The sequence below is a fragment of the Miniopterus natalensis genome, chromosome 10, assembly GCF_054644295.1.
Source record: "Miniopterus natalensis isolate mMinNat1 chromosome 10, mMinNat1.hap1, whole genome shotgun sequence".
NCBI classification, from domain to species: Eukaryota; Metazoa; Chordata; class Mammalia; order Chiroptera; family Miniopteridae; genus Miniopterus; species Miniopterus natalensis.
Window position 1 is genome coordinate 56,801,466 of NC_142090.1, and position 18,325 is coordinate 56,819,790.

General features: G+C 35.1%; 1 protein-coding gene across 1 annotated transcript in view; it reads left to right on the top strand.

Annotated features, from left to right (window-relative positions):
• The window catches only part of ZNF804B (zinc finger protein 804B), a 416,857-nt gene extending 405,434 nt beyond the window's left edge, over positions 1-11,423 (top strand). Inside the window, exons 3-4 of the mRNA XM_016218916.2 lie at positions 1,597-1,727; positions 7,775-11,423. Coding sequence (XP_016074402.2) covers positions 1,597-1,727; positions 7,775-11,423 — 3,780 coding nt within the window. The remainder of the gene's footprint in view (positions 1-1,596; positions 1,728-7,774) is intronic.
• The last annotated feature ends 6,902 nt before the right edge of the window (positions 11,424-18,325 follow it).

Sequence of the window (18,325 nt, forward strand, 5' to 3'; positions counted from 1 at the left end):
TGATAATATAAGGGCCATAGTTTTATTTCTTATTTTTATGTTTTCCTTGTATCCCATTTATTTTTATTTCTTGAAATTTTCTATTTTTTAGAATGCTCTGAAATTTTTGACAAAAATTGAATTTAGAGTAACTTTACTGTTTTCCCTGTAGCTGTTTCTAACTCTGTGAAACTCTGTTCTTTGTGCTCAGGATTCTCTCGTGAAAGGCTGACCTGCCTCCTTTCTCAGATCCTTAGCCTAGAAGCATTTTTTTGGCCACCATCTCCCAAGAGCATGTTCTCTTTCAAGGGCGAAGCTAATGATCATTAAAGGGCTTGGCCCTTGCTCTGTGGTGGGAAATAGCATTATTACCTTACTTGGTAGCTTGTGCTTTTTGCCATTCCTAAGAAACATCTTTTATAGTTGATTTGGGAAATGGAAACAAATTAAATGGATACAGATTTCAGGTAGTTTAAAGTCACTTTGTACAGAGTAAGAAAGGCTAATCTTCATATATACTCTCAATTCAGGAGTATGCCCCATACTGCAAGATACTCACTTGATTGTGGCTGTTTCTCAATTTGTTCAATATCATTAGGTGTGTTTAGTGGCAGATTCTGAAGTAGAAATCCAAACAGGTAATCAGTATAATACAATTTGCATGTAAGTCAGTTGTTTTTAGAGAAAAAATTAATTTAAAAAAGTGGTAGATCAATTTAAACCAAGTAAGTCCAACCCTCTATCCTGAGTTTAAATCCCTGACCCATTTTTGTCCCCTTGGACACAATATAGAAATTTGCATTGAATAAACATCTCCACCAAAATAAAAAATGAGTTAAGAATCACCTTCAGAGCTTAGAACAAAACCTTTCACAGTAACTGCCTCTCTTCACTAAAACAAGCTCACTTTATCCAGTGTATTTAATAACATCAATTTTTTTAATATTGTTTTTTTTTTAATCCTCACCTGAGAATATGTTTTTATTGAATTTTTAGAGAGAGAAGAGGGGAGGAGGAGAGAGAGAAAAACATCGATGTGAGAGAGAAACATCATCGGTTATCTCTAGTATGTTCCCCGACCAGGATCAAACCCGCAACCTAGGTGTGTGCTCTGACCTGGAATCGAACCCACCACCTTTTGGTGTACAGCAGGACCCTCCAACCAACTAAGTCACCCAGCCAGGACTAATAGCATCAATTTTTATAAATCAGAGTATCTTTTACAAGTGAGAGGGCTGGGGGCAGTGGGTAAAAGCAAGTGCATCCCGTAATCTCCTCTCCCTTCATACCCGTTTATATAGTGCACACTTTCCCCATTTATATTTTTCTTAGGCACACACATTATTAGAGTTATGGAGCCAGAGTGGCCCTAGCAAGGACTGAGGGGGAGCTTTGTAGCACATTTCTGTAGTGATTGTGACAAGCTTTGATAAATCACCCAGCTGACAACTAAATTTATCTTGGAACAGAGAAGAGCAAGGAGGGGGGAGGCACTGCTGCTCTCCCCACCAGAAAGTCACCTCTGCACACAGGACACATTTCACCAGGAGCGCTGTGGGGGGAACAGAATATATTGCTTATGTATAGCACCCTTTCTGGTTTTCTCTTTGTCCACAGAGACTGAAAGAATTAAAGCAACGGGAATTTGCTCGAAATGTAGCTTCCAAGTCATGGAAAGATGAGAAGAAACAAGAAAAAGCACTTAAACGGCTTCATCAGCTGGCCGAGCTCAGGCAACAGTCGGAATGGTAAGAGTTAGAGGTGTTTTCGGTTGTTCAAAACTCTCCAACCTCCGGGGAAATTTCAATGATAAATTTACCTGGTTCACTGCAGCAGCATAAACAAATTATAACCAATCAACAGATATGTCTGAGGGCAAGTGTTCCTAACAGTGAAAGGTTTATAGATTAATTAGTTTGGCATCTGATTTTTTTCCCTTCCTAATATCATTAATTTAATGTGCTCTTTAATGAGATGATCCAAGAACGATCCAAATATACTAGCATGTATTATATCCAGTTGGTTTAAATGGACCTGTATAGCTTTTTCGTAATTAAGTTTTGTAGTAACAATCTTAAAAATCATAAGTAACAATGTATCATTTTGGGGAGGAAATAAATCTTCTGTACATTTCCCTATAAATACCTGAATCCATAATAAATGATACTACCATTACCTGGACAAATAAGATATAATTAATGCAGTTAAATTAGCCATTTAAATTGATAATTATAACAAGGCTACATTAACACATTCTCGCAGTTCAAAAATAGAAGTTTTACATAAGTCTGGAACTGCTGAATATTTCCAAGTAATGAGATTCTTACTTGAAACTCAATAAAATTTGCAGATTTTAATTTGTGTTCATATGAATCATAATGTTGCATGCTAATGTAGCTAATTAATGTAGTTGACAGCAACCTGGTGAATTGTGAAATTCATAACTTTGTTTGAGTGAAAAGCAATATACATGCTTAGTGAAATAAGCAGGTCAAAGAAAGACAAATACCATATGATTTCACTTATATGTGGAATCTAATGAACAAAATAAATAAACAAAATAGAAATAGATTCATAGATACAGAAAACAAACATGGCTCTCAGAGGGGCAGGGGTGGAGGGCTGGGTGCAAAAGGTGAGGGGATTAAGTAAAGAACACACACACACAAAATACCCTCAGGACACAGACAACATGGTGATTATCGGAGGGAAAGGGGTGGGGCAGGCAGAAGAGGGTATAGGGGGATATATGGTGACGGAGGGACACTTGACAATGGGTAGTGAACACATAACACAGTGTACAGATGATGCATTATAGAATCGTACACTTTAAACCTATATAATTTTATTAACCTATGTCACCCCAATATTCAATAAAAAAAGAAAGGCAATATACAATAAACTTGGGAGGGAATGACTCAATCATGGTACCATAAAATATTAGACCTCAAGTTTGATTATAAAAAATATTTATTTTTAGGATTAATTATGAGTAAAAACACAGTACTAAGCTTATATATATATTCATGTATTTGTACATGAATTATCTTAGGTTAATTTAAGTTATGAAAATACATAAAATATAAGCATGTTAAAAATAAGAGAAATTTGGTAAGAAGGCAAAATAAAGGTTGGAAAAGCATGTATCCGGAGGTGTGAGGTTGATACAAACCCCATGCTATGAGGTCACAGGACCAGCACACACATTTCGTACTGAGCTTTTTACTTTAAAACACACTGAGGATCTTATAATATTTTATTCAAACCCAGTGTGAATAAGATATTAGACCGTCCTTGTTAAAACGGAACTCAGAAGGAAACATCGAATGGTTATTATGGTACTTTGCAAGAAAAAAATATATAGGTTAGATGTTAATTCCTGGGTGATTAATTATGAGGTGCAATAAATCAGATTATAAAAGAAGGACAAGGCTCACTATAGTGAGACACCTCTTAGATAGGTCCTTTAAGAACATCCAATAGAAAATCCAAGTAGCCTTAATAAGCATAATTTTGGTTATTTTTTTTTTAATATAAAAGTTGTCATACCTCTACATTTCTGCTCACTCATTCCATATTTTCTTTTGGGAGAAACAGACAATGGATCAGAAGAGCCTTCATAATGATGACGGTGATGGTGATGATCCTTTTGTTTAAAAGTTCTAAGTTTGCAGAGCTACCCATTGTCCTCCAAATTAAATCAAATTTAAAAATCACCCTATTGCGGTTACCTGTCCCTCTGGAAATCTTATTAACTAAACAATAACAACCTAAGCATAACCTCTATAGAGTAGGCAGGCCTAGATCCCCACCTCTTCATATTGTTAAGAAAACAGTAGGTGCTTAGATTTCTAGCAACAGAACTTGGGAGTAGGAAAATTATTTAATTTTTTTTTTTTTTTTTTTAGTACCCAGGATCTGCCTTCCAGATAATTTTCCTCTCTGCTTAAGCTGCTGCCTCAGGGCCTAAGGGAAGTCACTTAATAGAATTATTAAATATTTTCATTCTGGCAGCTGATTTGACAAATGAAAATAAGAAATAAAATTTTTAAAAAATCTGTATTACCCCTTTCCTGGACAACTTTCTTTGTCCTTTATTCTCATAATGAGGACTTCTGAGTAGATGATACAGATAACAGGAGGATTCTTTCATGACCCTATGGAAAAGACGTGTGAGTTTAATAGTAGTAGGAATATTTGTATGAGGCTGATTTTTAAAATGATGGCAGAAACTGTTAATGGATCTTATAAAAGACAGCCTTTGGCCATCGCTTGGGTAGTTCAACCCAACTTGGTTTCTCAGACAGACCAGTTATTGTATGCAGAGAGGTTCAATCTGTTTGTGAACTTCTATATGTGTAAGTTTAAGTATAGTGCAGATATGGGTATTTTCCCAAATTTTAAAAATTGTAGGACCATTCCCTGGCTGGTGTGGCTCAGTTGGTTGAGCATTGTCCCTGCACCAAAAGGTCGCCGGTTTGATTCCTGGTCAGGGCACATGCCCAAGTAACGGGTTGAACCCTGGTCAGGGTGCATGCAGGAGGCAACCAATTGATGTTGTTTCTCACATCGATATTTCCTTCTCTCTTTCTCTGTCTCTCTCTCTCTTCCTCTCACCCTCTAAAATAAAAATCAATTAAAACATTAAAAAAAAAATTAGGACCACTGTTCTGAGAATATGAATTTCCTAATATAAGAGCTAAATAATGTGGAACATTAGGAAATTATATCATGTAAAGAAATCATCTTATTTTGATATGTTTTGTTTCCTGTTTGAAAAGTATATTTTTTGCACAACAAAGAATTAAATTACGTGTGTATTGAGTTGCCACAAATTATAATTTTCAGAGAACTATTGGAATGGACAATTCATTAATTGTCACATTTTTATTATAAACAAAAATAATTAATCAAAATCACAGACAGAAACTGAAGAAAATTCTAGAGGAAGAAGTGAAATCATAAGTGAGGATATAACTATAAAAATTAAACCTTTAATTATATTATGAGGCATAAACTTGTATTTAAATAATAGAATTTAAAACATCACAAAGATAGAAAGTTAGGATTTTCCAAAATAATAAAAATAAATTAGATTTAAGATAAAGGAAATTAAAGCTTATAAAGCAATGGGATCAAAAGTTTAAAGCACAAAATAAGAAGTGCAAAAGATTAATAATGAAGATAAAATGTTAAAATTCATGAAAAAATATAATAATAAGTGTACATTGGATGATAAAATAAACACAAAAATTAAGGACAGGGAAAGCCAAATATACAAAAACAATAAGAGCAAAGAGCTTTCAAAATGCTTAAAAGAATATAAAGGGAAGAAGCTTGCACATTAGAAAGATAAATGGTAAAATAAAACAGCAATAAAAAAAGAACATTTAGACTAATGTAAGTTAAAGCAAGAAAACGCACAAAACAGTACCAGCATATAATAAGCAAAAATATTATTAAGGAAAAATATATAGGAAAAATATAAAGATAGTAAAATATCTACATCATAACGGAATCAGGAGGAGTAGAATGATAATATTTATACACCAGGCTTTTGGAATAATTTCTGCTAAGTGTAGTGCAGATGATATCAGATTGAATGAGATTCTGGAGAAGTCAACTTAATACAAAAATATAGCTCCTACTTAATCCAAAGTGAGGCTACAAATATAGAAAAGAATCTCTTTGGTAGTTAGGCAAAATTCAGTGCTACAGAAGTTTCTGTACCTCATCCCTCTGTCCCCAGGCTGCAGGCACTTTAAAAGACCGAACTATAGTAAACCTCATGCTCCCTATTTTCCGTTATAAAATAACCCATACATCTTAGAATGTTTCTCTTCATTTCTCATGACAAAGATGTGTAAATACCTTCTCTAAAGGAAGTTTTTTAAAAGATTTAAACAGGGGATTAATGTAATGAGTAAGAGGAAAGTGTTTATTACAAAAGAGTTACAGTAAATAAAAGAATGTAGTTTTATAAAATTTCAAAATTTAGAGGACAATCTGAAATTACTAAGGACTGAATAGTGGCTGAAATTTTTGTTTGTAAATTTAAATCCAGATAGGCATGGTAAACAACAGATTGAACATTGTAAAATTTTAATCGGTAAAATAGAAATTAAAAATAAGAAATTTGTTCTGAACTAGAGAAAAAGACTAGAGACCCTAGAGTACTGAGGGAAATAATAAGATCTGAAAATATATTCAGGAGAGTCAATAAAGTTAACACATAAATCCCAGGACAAGAAAACAGGAAGAGAGGACGCAATAATCAGAGAAATATGAGATGTTTCTGAGCTGAATAAAGTTGAATTGAAAGTGCCCAAAAGCACTGGCAAAAACTAACCGAAAGAAATCGATCTGTAACGATGGTCTGGTAAAGTATTATAGATATATGATTTATTATATAAAATAAATATAAAAGTATGGTCTATATAATAAATATAATAAAATATTACACTAATAAAAATGAAAAATTATAAAAATTTTACAATGCTCGAGCTGATGCATTTCAAAAATGAATAAAAGGAGGCTGATTAAATATGTCTCTGTAATATTAAATGCGTGGAAAATGAAGCAAAGCACATGAAATTTGGTGGACAAAAGAAATGGGAGTCCAGAGCTCCACGCTGATTGGCCAGATAGTCGTGCCTTAGGGGATAGGAAAGGCTTTCTCAGCTGAGGGCTCAGCATGCACTCTTCTTTATTAGAGTTTAACTACATGTGGGAAAGATAGCAAGTTGTTTTTTTAGTATTTTATACATCAGCAACCAATGACTAGATAAAAATAAAATAAAACTCTAAAATGGAAAAAAGCAAGCACACACACACATTGAAGCATGTGGAAAAAGAAAAAGAAAAGGGAAAGAAAAAAGAAAGGCGGCGAAAAGTAATCAGATAACTGATGAGACTTGTACTGTCTTCCCTCCATATGACCTTGCTTTGTAGTAGAGGTTCTACAGGTACAACATTAAGGAGATAATTTTAATTTAAAGAGTTGCATCTTTTATGTATCTTTCTGTTTCCCATTTTCTACCTGAATTACCAATTATGCTCAGTAAAATGAATAATCTTTTCAAAGCTGCCAAAAGAAAATATATATGTACAAAAGGCAGAAAGAAAATATTTTGGTGAGTAAGAAGCAAAGGAAAAGATTTCAAGGTAATTGAAGATATTGAGATCACTTGTAAATGTGTTACTTTATTATACATTTATTATAATTAGCCAAAATAGTGACAAGTCATAAGGAAAGAAGTAACCACCCCTCTTCAAAAGAAAGCAAATATAAAGGAATTTAGAAACTGAGGAAACAAAAATTATAAAATACTAGAACTTATACAAAAAAAATTAAAGATATATTTTTATACCTTGGAAGTGACAACTCCATTTAATTTCTTATTTAATCTGAAAGTACTGATCGAAAAACTCTTTGTGAAAGAATGATAAATTTTTATTCCAAAAACTGATGTGTTCTGGAGGATATATATTGTAACATAAATGCAATGCTTTATTTTCTTTTGCAGCCCTAGCATAAGATATTCACATGCTACTGATTTTTGCCAATTTTGAAAGAATACAGTTAAATGATGCAACTTAGAAATAGCCACTTTGAAACATAGGTATATACTGAGTTATAAGCACAGGAAAATGGTTATGTAGCAGTAGACAGAGTTCATAAATGTTAGGATAACCCATTGTAGAAACACTATGTAGAAACACTATGAAATGTTCACATACGGATATTGTTTCAAATCTAATGCCTAAATCATTTTCATATTTACTGTATTTACAGTGTTTCTGGAAATGGACCAGCATACAAAGCCCCCAGGGTAGCCATAGAAAAGCAACTCCAGCAAGGAATTTTCCCAGTTAAGAATGGAAGGAAAGTATCCTGCGTGAAGACTGCTCTTCTCCTTAAAGGAAAGAACCTCCCCAGGAGCATGTCTGACAAACAGCGGCCTACCACGCCAGGTCGACACCAGTTACAGACAGACAGACTTTATTTGTTTGGGAAGCGGGTACCACAAACATCTTCAGATCTCAGTAATGCAAATCACCGGACAGGAGTATCCTTTTCTTTCTCCAAAAAAGTGCACGTAAAATTAGAATCTTCAGCATCAGTTTTTAGTGAGAACACAGAAGAGACCCATGATTGCACCAAGTCACCCATCTATAAAACAAAACGAACTGTGGAGAAATGCAAGTGCCGCAGGTTTGCAAACGAGGGTACACACCTCACTGAGGGAGGAGATATAAACATCCCATCGAGCCACCTGGAAAGTGTTTTACACAATAGCTTCTCCCTAAGCTCTCAAATTCTGCAAGACAAAAATGACTCCATTGAAACATTAGAAGATTCGATTGGCATTCGTGCTTCACTCTCTGAGTCAAACATTCATCTTTCAGATATGGATTTTACTCCTTCCAAAAGAGAAAAAGAAACTAGAAAGACATTGAAGAACCTTTCAGAAAGCCGCATTAATCATGCATGCCAAGCAAATGCTTCCTCCAGCCCACCAAACGTTTACAAGCTCAGTGAAGCCAGGATATTTGAATGTCTGGATGAGTTTCCATCACTGGAGCCAAGTGAGCAAAACAATCCAGTGCATCTGAATTCCAACTCCAGAAAGAAGGGAGAAAAATCCTTAGATGAAACAGAAAGAGTTAGCAAAAATGTGCAAAGGCTCCACAGAGAAGCATGTTCCCATGATGTGAAGTCCAAACCATTGCCTTATCTGCACGTACAAAGCAAGGATGGCCACACCACCCTCCAATGGCCTACAGAACTGCTGCTCTTTACAAAAACGGAGCCCTGTATCTCTTATGGCTGCAACCCATTATATTTTGATTTTAAGATTTCTCGGAACGCAAAGGATGGCCGTGATCCAGAGGACTTAAAAACAGAATTGATTAAGGAGCCCTTAGAAATGAAGACTAAAATAGAGAGCCAAGTCTCAGGTTTAATCAAAGACCAACAAAAATTGATCCAAGGAGATAATCAATCTCTGAAACCAAAGATGATGACAGCTAATCCAGATTGGGAAAATTCCCAGAGAAAATATAATTTGGGACACAGTGATTCCGAGCCAAACATGAGTAAACACAATTTTAGTGCCAGTAATTTAGAAATGAAAAATCCTGAAGTGCCTGCTTACCTTGATATCTCTCTGAAGAATTGTGTAGGAAACAATAATAGGAGTGATAATGAACTGAAGGAACCTTTAAGGACCCACTGGCAAAGCTGCCGAAGGGTAGTTCTCAATGATGCAAACGAGGGCCTGTCTTTTGCTTCTTACATCCCTAGGACTAAAAAGCATAAACTGATTCCTTGTGATTCTCATTCAGATTTTGAAGACGCAAATCAGTTCACCTGGAATTCTAGTCCCTACACAGTAAGGGGTCACAGTGACCATGGGCAGGACTTCAGTGTGATTTTGAATAGTAACCACATCAGCATGACCAACAGGGTGCCCGACTGTAGAAACCGAAGTGACCAGAGAAGTCCTCCAAAGGTGTCTGTAGATAGACGTCCCAGCCCTTCAGACACATCCCCCGACAGCACATCCAGCTTGAGAAGTACTTCTTCAAGTCACAGGTCCAGTAGTCCTGGCAGAGGCAATTGGCTCTACTTTTGTCAAAGAGAACACAACTCAGTTAAAAGACACAAAGAGAAACGCCAAAAGCACAGCTGCTTCTGCTTGTCTGGTGAGCTAGCGAAGAGAGACTGCCTGCAGTCAGAAATGCAGAGAGATAGAAGCTGCAAATTGTGGGAATCGTTTAAAAATGAAAAATACTCAAAACGTAAATATGGTCACTGCAGAGAAAGATATAAACTGGGCAAAAATCAACAATTTTCAGGGCCAAAGTCCAGGAGAGGTACCCAGTGTAATACTAGCTCACAGGTTTTCTGTGCTGGGAATCGTGGAAAACCACCTGATTGCCAGGGACCCCAGCACGGCCAACTGGGCTCTTACTCAAGAGAGAGAATGTATTACTTAAATAAAAGCGAAAGAAGTCAACAATCTTTGCACAGCCCTCACCTTTGTGATCTGGGAAACGTAAAACCCGTGCAGTGTAAGTCTGGGAATATCAGCTGTCTTCTGAGGAGCTGTTCCAGCCACCCTTCAGAAACCACAGAGTTAAACGTTACAAGAGGAGAGAAGACGGCGGTGACAGCCAAAAGCCTTTTAGAAAGAGTTCAAGCCAAGAAGTGTCAGAAGCAATCAGCTAATTTTGAGGTCTCTTCAAACAGTTGTAAAAATGAATCAGAGGCTCATTCACAGATCCAGTGCACAATTCAAATTACAGCACCAAGCTGTAACAGACCAGCATTGCCTTTGTCTGAAAAAATACAAACCCCAAGTAAAAGAAATAATGACAGAGGCGCTGCAATTCCAAGAACCCTTGAGAAAGACAAAGTCAACAGTTCACAGACAAATAACTTTACTGTTTTAGTAGACGCTGATTGTGATAACCGTCTTTCTAAAGGTATAATTCATATAGTAGCAGAGTCTCAGTCACCGAGCATGAAAAAGAACCCAACAATAGAACAGTCAAAACCTTTACCAAGTGAAGTCCAACCTTTTATTCAAAGCTGTGATGCAGTACCAAATGATTTCCCTGGTGCTTTTCCATCTAATAGATATCCTGGCGTTCCTGAGACCAAAGAAGACCAAATAAACCTAAACTCGCAGGATGTAAGCATGCATCCGAATCATGCAGAGGGGAGTTTGGACCCTTACTATGACAGAACTATGCAGAAGCAAGACACAGCAGCAGATGAATTAGAGTTGTATCATAAACCTATCTCTCCCCCTTTAATTCAACAGCCAGTGACATTTTCTCCTGATGAAATAGATAAATATAAGCTCCTCCAGCTACAAGCCCAGCAGCATATGCAGAAACAGCTCCTATCAAAGCATCTCCGGGTGCTGCCTGCTGCGGGGCCGGCCACCTTCTCTGCAGCCTCAGCTGTGCAGACAGTCCCGGTTCACCAGCACGCTTCTTTCACCACCATCCACCACACGTTCCTGCAGCATTTTGCTGTTTCTGCTTCTATAAACTCCCAGGGCGGTCATCTCCCAATAGCTCACCTGCATCCCCTCTCACAGCCACATTTTACTCCATTCCCATTTTCCCCGCTGACTCCAGCCATCATCCCTGCACACCCCACTTTCATGGCGGGTCGCCCCCTACATTTGGTCACTGCAGCCCCCTTCCACCCATCTCACATAGCACTTCAGCCCCTGCCCCCGGCAGCATTCATCCCCACGTTGTTTGGCCCTCACTTAAACCCAGCCACAGCTTCTATCATCCACTTGAATCCTTTAATTCAACCAGTGTTTCAAGGTCAAGATCTTTGCCATCATTCTTGCTCCAGTCAGATGCAACAGTTAAATGGAGTGAAAGAGGCCTTAAACGTGTCAGCGCACTTGAACTGATATTAAAGCCTCTCTTGGGGATAAATGAAACAAATTGCCACTACCTACAAAATGATATATTTAAAGTGTTCTATCTGATTACTATCGGATTTAAATATTGGTGCCTATTCAAAATGTGACCAATATATAAATATGAACTGAAATTGCCAATATTGAAATAGGAACATTTTAAGAATTTCTTTTAACTTGCAAAAATAATAGGACAAATTTAAAACAATTTTATGGAAAGAGAGAGGGAAAAGTGTTAAAGATCCGTTTGAATGAATTCTCACATAATATTATAAAATGATAACAGAAAACATTCAGACAGATCATTAATACTACAAAGAAAATCAAATGGAACATAATACCATATGTTCCAGGTATTTGTTGAGTGAGTGAATGAATGAATGCACATTTGGTATTATTCATCAGATTATAATAAAAGGTCAGTAAAATGAACATTATTAAAAGTAATAATTTTTATGGTTAACTATTAACAAAGCTTTCAATCTGAATAATCTGTTTCAATCAATATAATCTATATTTTCATAGGAAATAAGAGAAGGCAAGAACTTTTTTGATTAATTGAGAGTAAGAACTACTACTCTTCAATGAAAAACCATCTTTACACAGATTACACTTGTAGTAGTGTCTGTGAAAAATTGCATTGTCTTTATTTCACACACAATAATTTTTGTAATTGTAAAAATCACCATCTAAAATTTAGAATGTTTGATTTTTGTATGAGAAAACATAAAAACTATCATTAGTATTTAATGGGAAATAAAATATACTCAGAATAACATTCAAATATGTTGGTCAATCTTTTAAATATTAAAGGGGCTAAATATTATATTTTCTTTATTCTCAGAAATGTTACCATGTTCAGCCAATATATGTATAAGTGGCAGGGTAAAGGTTTGGAAATGTCAGAATTTTTACATTCTCTTTACTGGAAAAATGTTAAAAAGTATTTGGCGTGTTTTATTCAACTGTGCTAGGTACTTGTAAAACACAGTGAATGATGATGAATGAAAATTCATTTCATTCATGAAAACTTACAAATGATTTTAAATATGCATTTAAAATGTTTTCAGGCTCACAGAATTTGCATTTCTTACATTTAGGTTTCTGAATGGCCCACAAGTTTACTTTGTTTTTTATATTCTTAAAGTGAAAGAAAAACTTGTATGACCGTACATTGCCCATAAGGTTTGGTTTCAGACAAAACTGAACTAAACAGAAATGGAGGTGATCAGTCATCCACCACCGTGTATTATGGTGCAAACTCTTCTACCACTAGAAGGTAACGGGCATCTCCTTCAACCTTGGCTTCACGGGAAAGAGAGCTAGATTTACTGAAGATCTGTATGTCATATGTCGGGAGAGTCAGGCTAAGTACTTCATCCACATTATCTTATTTAAACTTCACAGTTGTATTTTTTTCTGAACAAACACTTTATTTTTAATATTTATTTTTCATTTAGCATTGACATAGAATATTATATTAGTTTCATGGGTACAACATAGTGATTAACATTTCTGTACCTTATGAAGTGCTCACCCCAATAAGCCTAGTAACCATCTGATACCATACATAGTGATTACAATATTGTTGATTATATTCCCTGTGCCACACTTTTCATTCCATGACTGTTTTTATAACTGGCAATTTGTACCTCTTAGTCACTTCTCCTTTTTTACCCAGCCCCCTCACATCTGGCAGTCATCAATTTGTTTGTATCTATGAGTTTGTTTCAGTTTTGTTTGTTTGTTGTTTTTTAGATTGCACATATAAGTAAATCATCTGATTATTTCCTTCTCTGTTTGACTTATTTCCCTTAGCATAATACCCTCTAGGTCCATCCATGTTGTCTTGAATGTAAGATTCCTGTCTTTTTCATGGCTGAGTAATATTTCACTATCTTTATGTACCACCTCTTCTTTATCCATTTGTCTATTGATGGATACTTAAGTTGCGTCTATATCTTGGCTAATGTAAATAATGCTGCAATAAACATAGGAGTACATATATTCTTGTAAATTATAGTTTTGAGTTTCTTTAAACAAATACCCCAAAGTGCAATTTTTGGGTCATATAGTAGTTCTATTTTTAATTTTTTGAGGTGTTTCCATACTGTTTTCCACAGTGACTGTACCAATTTATAATCCTGACAATAGTGCACAGAGGTTTTTATTTTCTCCACATTCTCACCAACAATTGGTAGTTGATTTACCGATGGTAGCCATTCTGACAGATGTGAGGCGATATCACGTTGTTATTTTAATTTGCATTTCCCTGATGACTAGTGATATTGAGCATCTTTTCATATGTCTATTGCTCATCTCTATGTCCTCTTTGGAGAAATGTCTGTTCAGGTCCTTTGCCCATTTTTAAACTAGATTATTTATTATTTTGGTATTAAATTTTATGAATTCCTTATATATTTTGGATATTAACCCCTTATCAGGTGTATCACTGGCAAATATATTCTTCTCTTCAGTAGAATGCCTTTTTGTGTTGATAGTGGTTTCTTTTGCTGTGCAAAAACTTTTTAGTTTGATGTAGTCCTATTTGTTTATTTTTTTGTTTGTTTCCTTTGCCTGAGGAGATATATTGAAAACAATATTACTAAGAGCAGTGTCAAAGAGTTTACTGCCAACCTTTTATTCTAGGAGTTTTGTGGTTTATAATTTTACATTTAAGTCTTCAATCCATTTTGAGTTTATTCTTGTATATGGTATAAGAATGTGGTCTAGTTCCATCGAAGAGACTGTCTTTACACCATTGTACCTATTTTGTCATAGGTTGACATATAGGGGTAGGTTTATTTCTGCGCTCTCTTTTCTGTTCCATTGATCTATGTGTCTGTTTTAATGCCAGTACCATGCTGTTTTGATTACTATAGCTTTGTAGCATAGTTTTATATCAGGTAGCATAATACCTCTAACTTTGTTCTTCTTTCTCAAAATTGCATTGGCTATCACAACTATTTTTTGAGATCATTGTTATCATCCCTCTGTGCAGATGTGGGAAATGAAATTGAAAAGTTAATTTCTTAGTACTTGGAGAATACTAGGAGAGAGCATCTCTGATGCTGGTGAGGCTAAGATGGAGAGAATAAATAAGAGGGGGGGAGAGAGGGAAAGGGAGGGAGAGAGAGAAACAGAATTTGAAATTTTAACATAAAAAGATGTAGTTTTCTAGATATTACCAGAAACCTGTGGAATGGGAATTTTCACTTGAATACGGCAGGAAAAAAAATCTAGCTATCTAAAGGGAAGAGAAAAGTGGAGGAAAGGCATCAAGTAGCAAGAACTCAAAAAAAATGATTATAAAAGAACATTGATAACCTTTGAGTGAATTCAAAGGAAATAAAATAATAAAATATTTCTTATAAAAATAGATGACACATGTTCCAGCACATATAAAAGTAATGTGGATGACTATTCCCTAAAACAGATTACAAAGTTGACATAGAGCCAAGACAGAGTAATTATGGAGATCTCACTAGAAGTCCTATTAATTTTTATAATTGTCTTTGTGACAATTTAATCTCTCAGAAGGTTAGGCCAGAGAACCTCTACTTGGCACTTAATTTTAACTAACAAAGATAGATTGATACGAACTGATGTCATGGAAATGACTATCTTACATTATCAGTGATGAAAATGTTCACTAGATATACTATCTTAAACTATGGGAAAGCAGACTTCACCTTTTAAATAAAAGATAACTTGTACTCCAGGGTGGGTGATTGTAAAAGCTGTGGCATCACAAGAGGAAAACTATAATTATAAAAGATTCCAGTGAGGTAGGAAAATGTAGTTCTTTAAACAATCCAACATAAATTGAAAAGGAAAATATTCAGAGTAATTGTTGAAGTGCCATACATCCATAAATAGTAACACAAAAGACATATATCAAAATGAACAGAGAGGATAATGTCTTTTTAATATCCCATTTAAAAAATCAAAAGAATTTGACCTTTTGCTTCTGATTATTGCTTACTGCTAGGGGTAAATAAGCTAATGAAAAAAATATAGTGTTACCTAAATCTTATTTCATTTTACTTTTTCTAGTAAAGAAAGTTCTTTAGTGTGGAAATCATAAAAACAACATGTATAAGAAATTTGGAACATATAGAGAAAAGTATTTCCTGGCCACTTCAAATGAATCTTCACATTTAGAAGAATTTTACAAAAGTGGGCTTCATGACACAAATTGTCTGAGAAAACATGCAGAATAGAAGGAGTTAGGAAAACAAATCTCTATTTTTATAATGGGAGAAATATTGGATATAGATATTACTGACTTATAGATATAATTTTAAGAAGAATGGTTTAATGTAAAGGAAGAGACAATCACTGGTAACTATAACAGGTATACTAAAAACAAATAGTACAAAAATAAAAGTATTTTATTTGTCATTTATCTACTTTATTTTCTCATTCATTCAACAAATAATTATTAAGGGCAATGAGTTAGGCAATAACCTAATTGCTGGAGATATAATAATCAAATAATGCCATACTGTAGTTTAATTCTAGTTGAGTCATGAAGACAAAAAGCAGAACAGACAAGTGAAATATGTAATATATCAGATGATAAATACTGTTGAGGGAAATAAGTAGGAAAGGCAAGTAAAGGGGATTGAGGGGGAGTAGTGGGTAAAGTACAATTTTAAATCAAATAGTCAGGGGAAGCTTCACTGTGAAAGTGGTATTTTGGCAAAGACCTGAAGTAAGTGAGAGAGCGAGCATTCTAGGCTAAGAAAAGATCAGGTTTCAACAACCTATTGAGTGAGCTGCCATGTTCAAGACACAGCAGGAGAACACTGGCTTAGAAGGGGGCTTCAGGGGATGAATTACAGGAGATAAGTAATTTTGGAGCAAAATCATTTAGGATCTCATCAACCATTATCATGCCCAGCTTTTATTGTAAGATGAGAAGATATTGGATAATTTTGGCAGAGAATCAACATGATCTGTCTTGGTTTTATCAGGACCACTCAGTTATTGCACTGTGAATAATCTCTAGGGGAGTCAAGGTAGGGATATAGAAGCCAATTTGTAGAAAGCAATGTCAGAGAATAGCATTTAGTGATTTGCTCAATGACAGTGGTGGGAATCTGGAAAAGTGGTGAAACTAGATTTATTTTAAAGTGGGGCTGAGAAAGTGTGCTTCATATTGGGTGTAAGATATAAGACAGAGAGGAATCCCCAATGACATAATGGATTTTCACAAGCCACTAGAAGGGTGGATTTGCTGTTAACTGCAATGAGGAACAGTGTGGGAGGAGCAGGATGGGAGAGGAGGGTCTGTTTAAACATTGTTTGAGATGCCTGTTAAATTTTGAACTATAGATATTGAGTTGGTGGTTGGAAATATGAGCCTAAAGTTTGAGTAAAAGTGTGAAGAAAACATATACTTTTGGGAATCATCAATTTATAGAAAGTATTCAAAGTTATTATTGGCCTGAAAAGTATCAATGTTTTGACTCCCTTCACTCATTTTTGTCCACCCCCCACCTCGGGCAACCACAAACCTGTTTTCTATGTATCCATGAGCTCAGTTATTTTGTTGTAGTAGTTTTTGTTTAGTTTTTGGTTTTTGTTTCATTTTAGATTCCATATATAAGTGAGATCATATGGTATTTATCTTCTTCTGTCCAACTTATTTCACATAGTATGATGCTCTCAAGATCTATCCATGTTGTTCCAAATGACAAAATTTCATTTTTTTCATGGTTATATTATACATATCCATATATATATATACACACATATACATACATATATATATATATATATGTACATACAGGTGTGGACAAAAGTAGGTTTACAGTTGTGAATACATAAAACACAGAGTTCATTCTTTTTGTTTGTTTGTTTCAAGCCAAGCATAGTATTCAAAGCCAAATTTTCTTTTTCTATTTTTTTATTGTTGACAGTATTACAGATGTCCCCCATTTCCCTCCCTTTGCTCCCCTCTACCCAGCCCCCCACCTCCCTCTGTTCCCCCACAATACAATTGTCTGTGTCCATGGGTTATGCAAATATGCATATAAGTTGCTGTGCATATATGCATATAAGTTCTTTGGTTAATATTTTCCTGCCCCCCACCTCCTCCCACCTGAGATCTGTCAGTGTATTATTTATTGTATTATTTATTTGTATTACAACTGTAAACCTACTTTTGCCCACTCTTGTATATATAATATATACATATATGGATACATACATATGTAATGTATATACTATGTATAATAAACATATCATTCGTATATATACATTTTCTTTATCCACTGATAAATATTTAGGGTGTTTCCATGTCTTGGCTATTATAAATAATGCTGCTATAAACATGGGGGCTTATCTATCTTTTCAAATTAGTGCTTTCATTTACTTCGGATAAATACCAAGAATGGAATTGCTGGATCATATGGCATTTCTATTTTTAATTTTTTGAAGAACCTCCATACTGATTTCTATAGTGGCTGCAACGATTTACATTCCCACCAGAAGTGTACAAGTGTTCCCTTTTCTTCAGATTCTCCACAGCACTTTTCTCTTGTCATTTTGATGATAGCCATTGTAACAGGTGTGAGGTGGTATCTCATTGCGGTTTTGACTTGCATTACCCTGATGAAGGGCGATAAAGAGCAGTTTTTCATATACCTGTTGGACATTTGTATGTCTTCTTTGGGACAAATGCCCATCTATATTCTCTGTCCATTTTTAAATCAGATTGTTTGTGGGTGTTTTGATTGATTGGTTTTTGCTGTTTAGTTGTCTGAGTTCTTCATATATTTTTGGATATTAACCCTTTATGAAACATATGATTTGCAGAAATTTTCTTCTAAATAGTTGTCCTTTTATTTTGCTGATGGTTTTCTTTGCTGTGCAAAAGCTTTTTA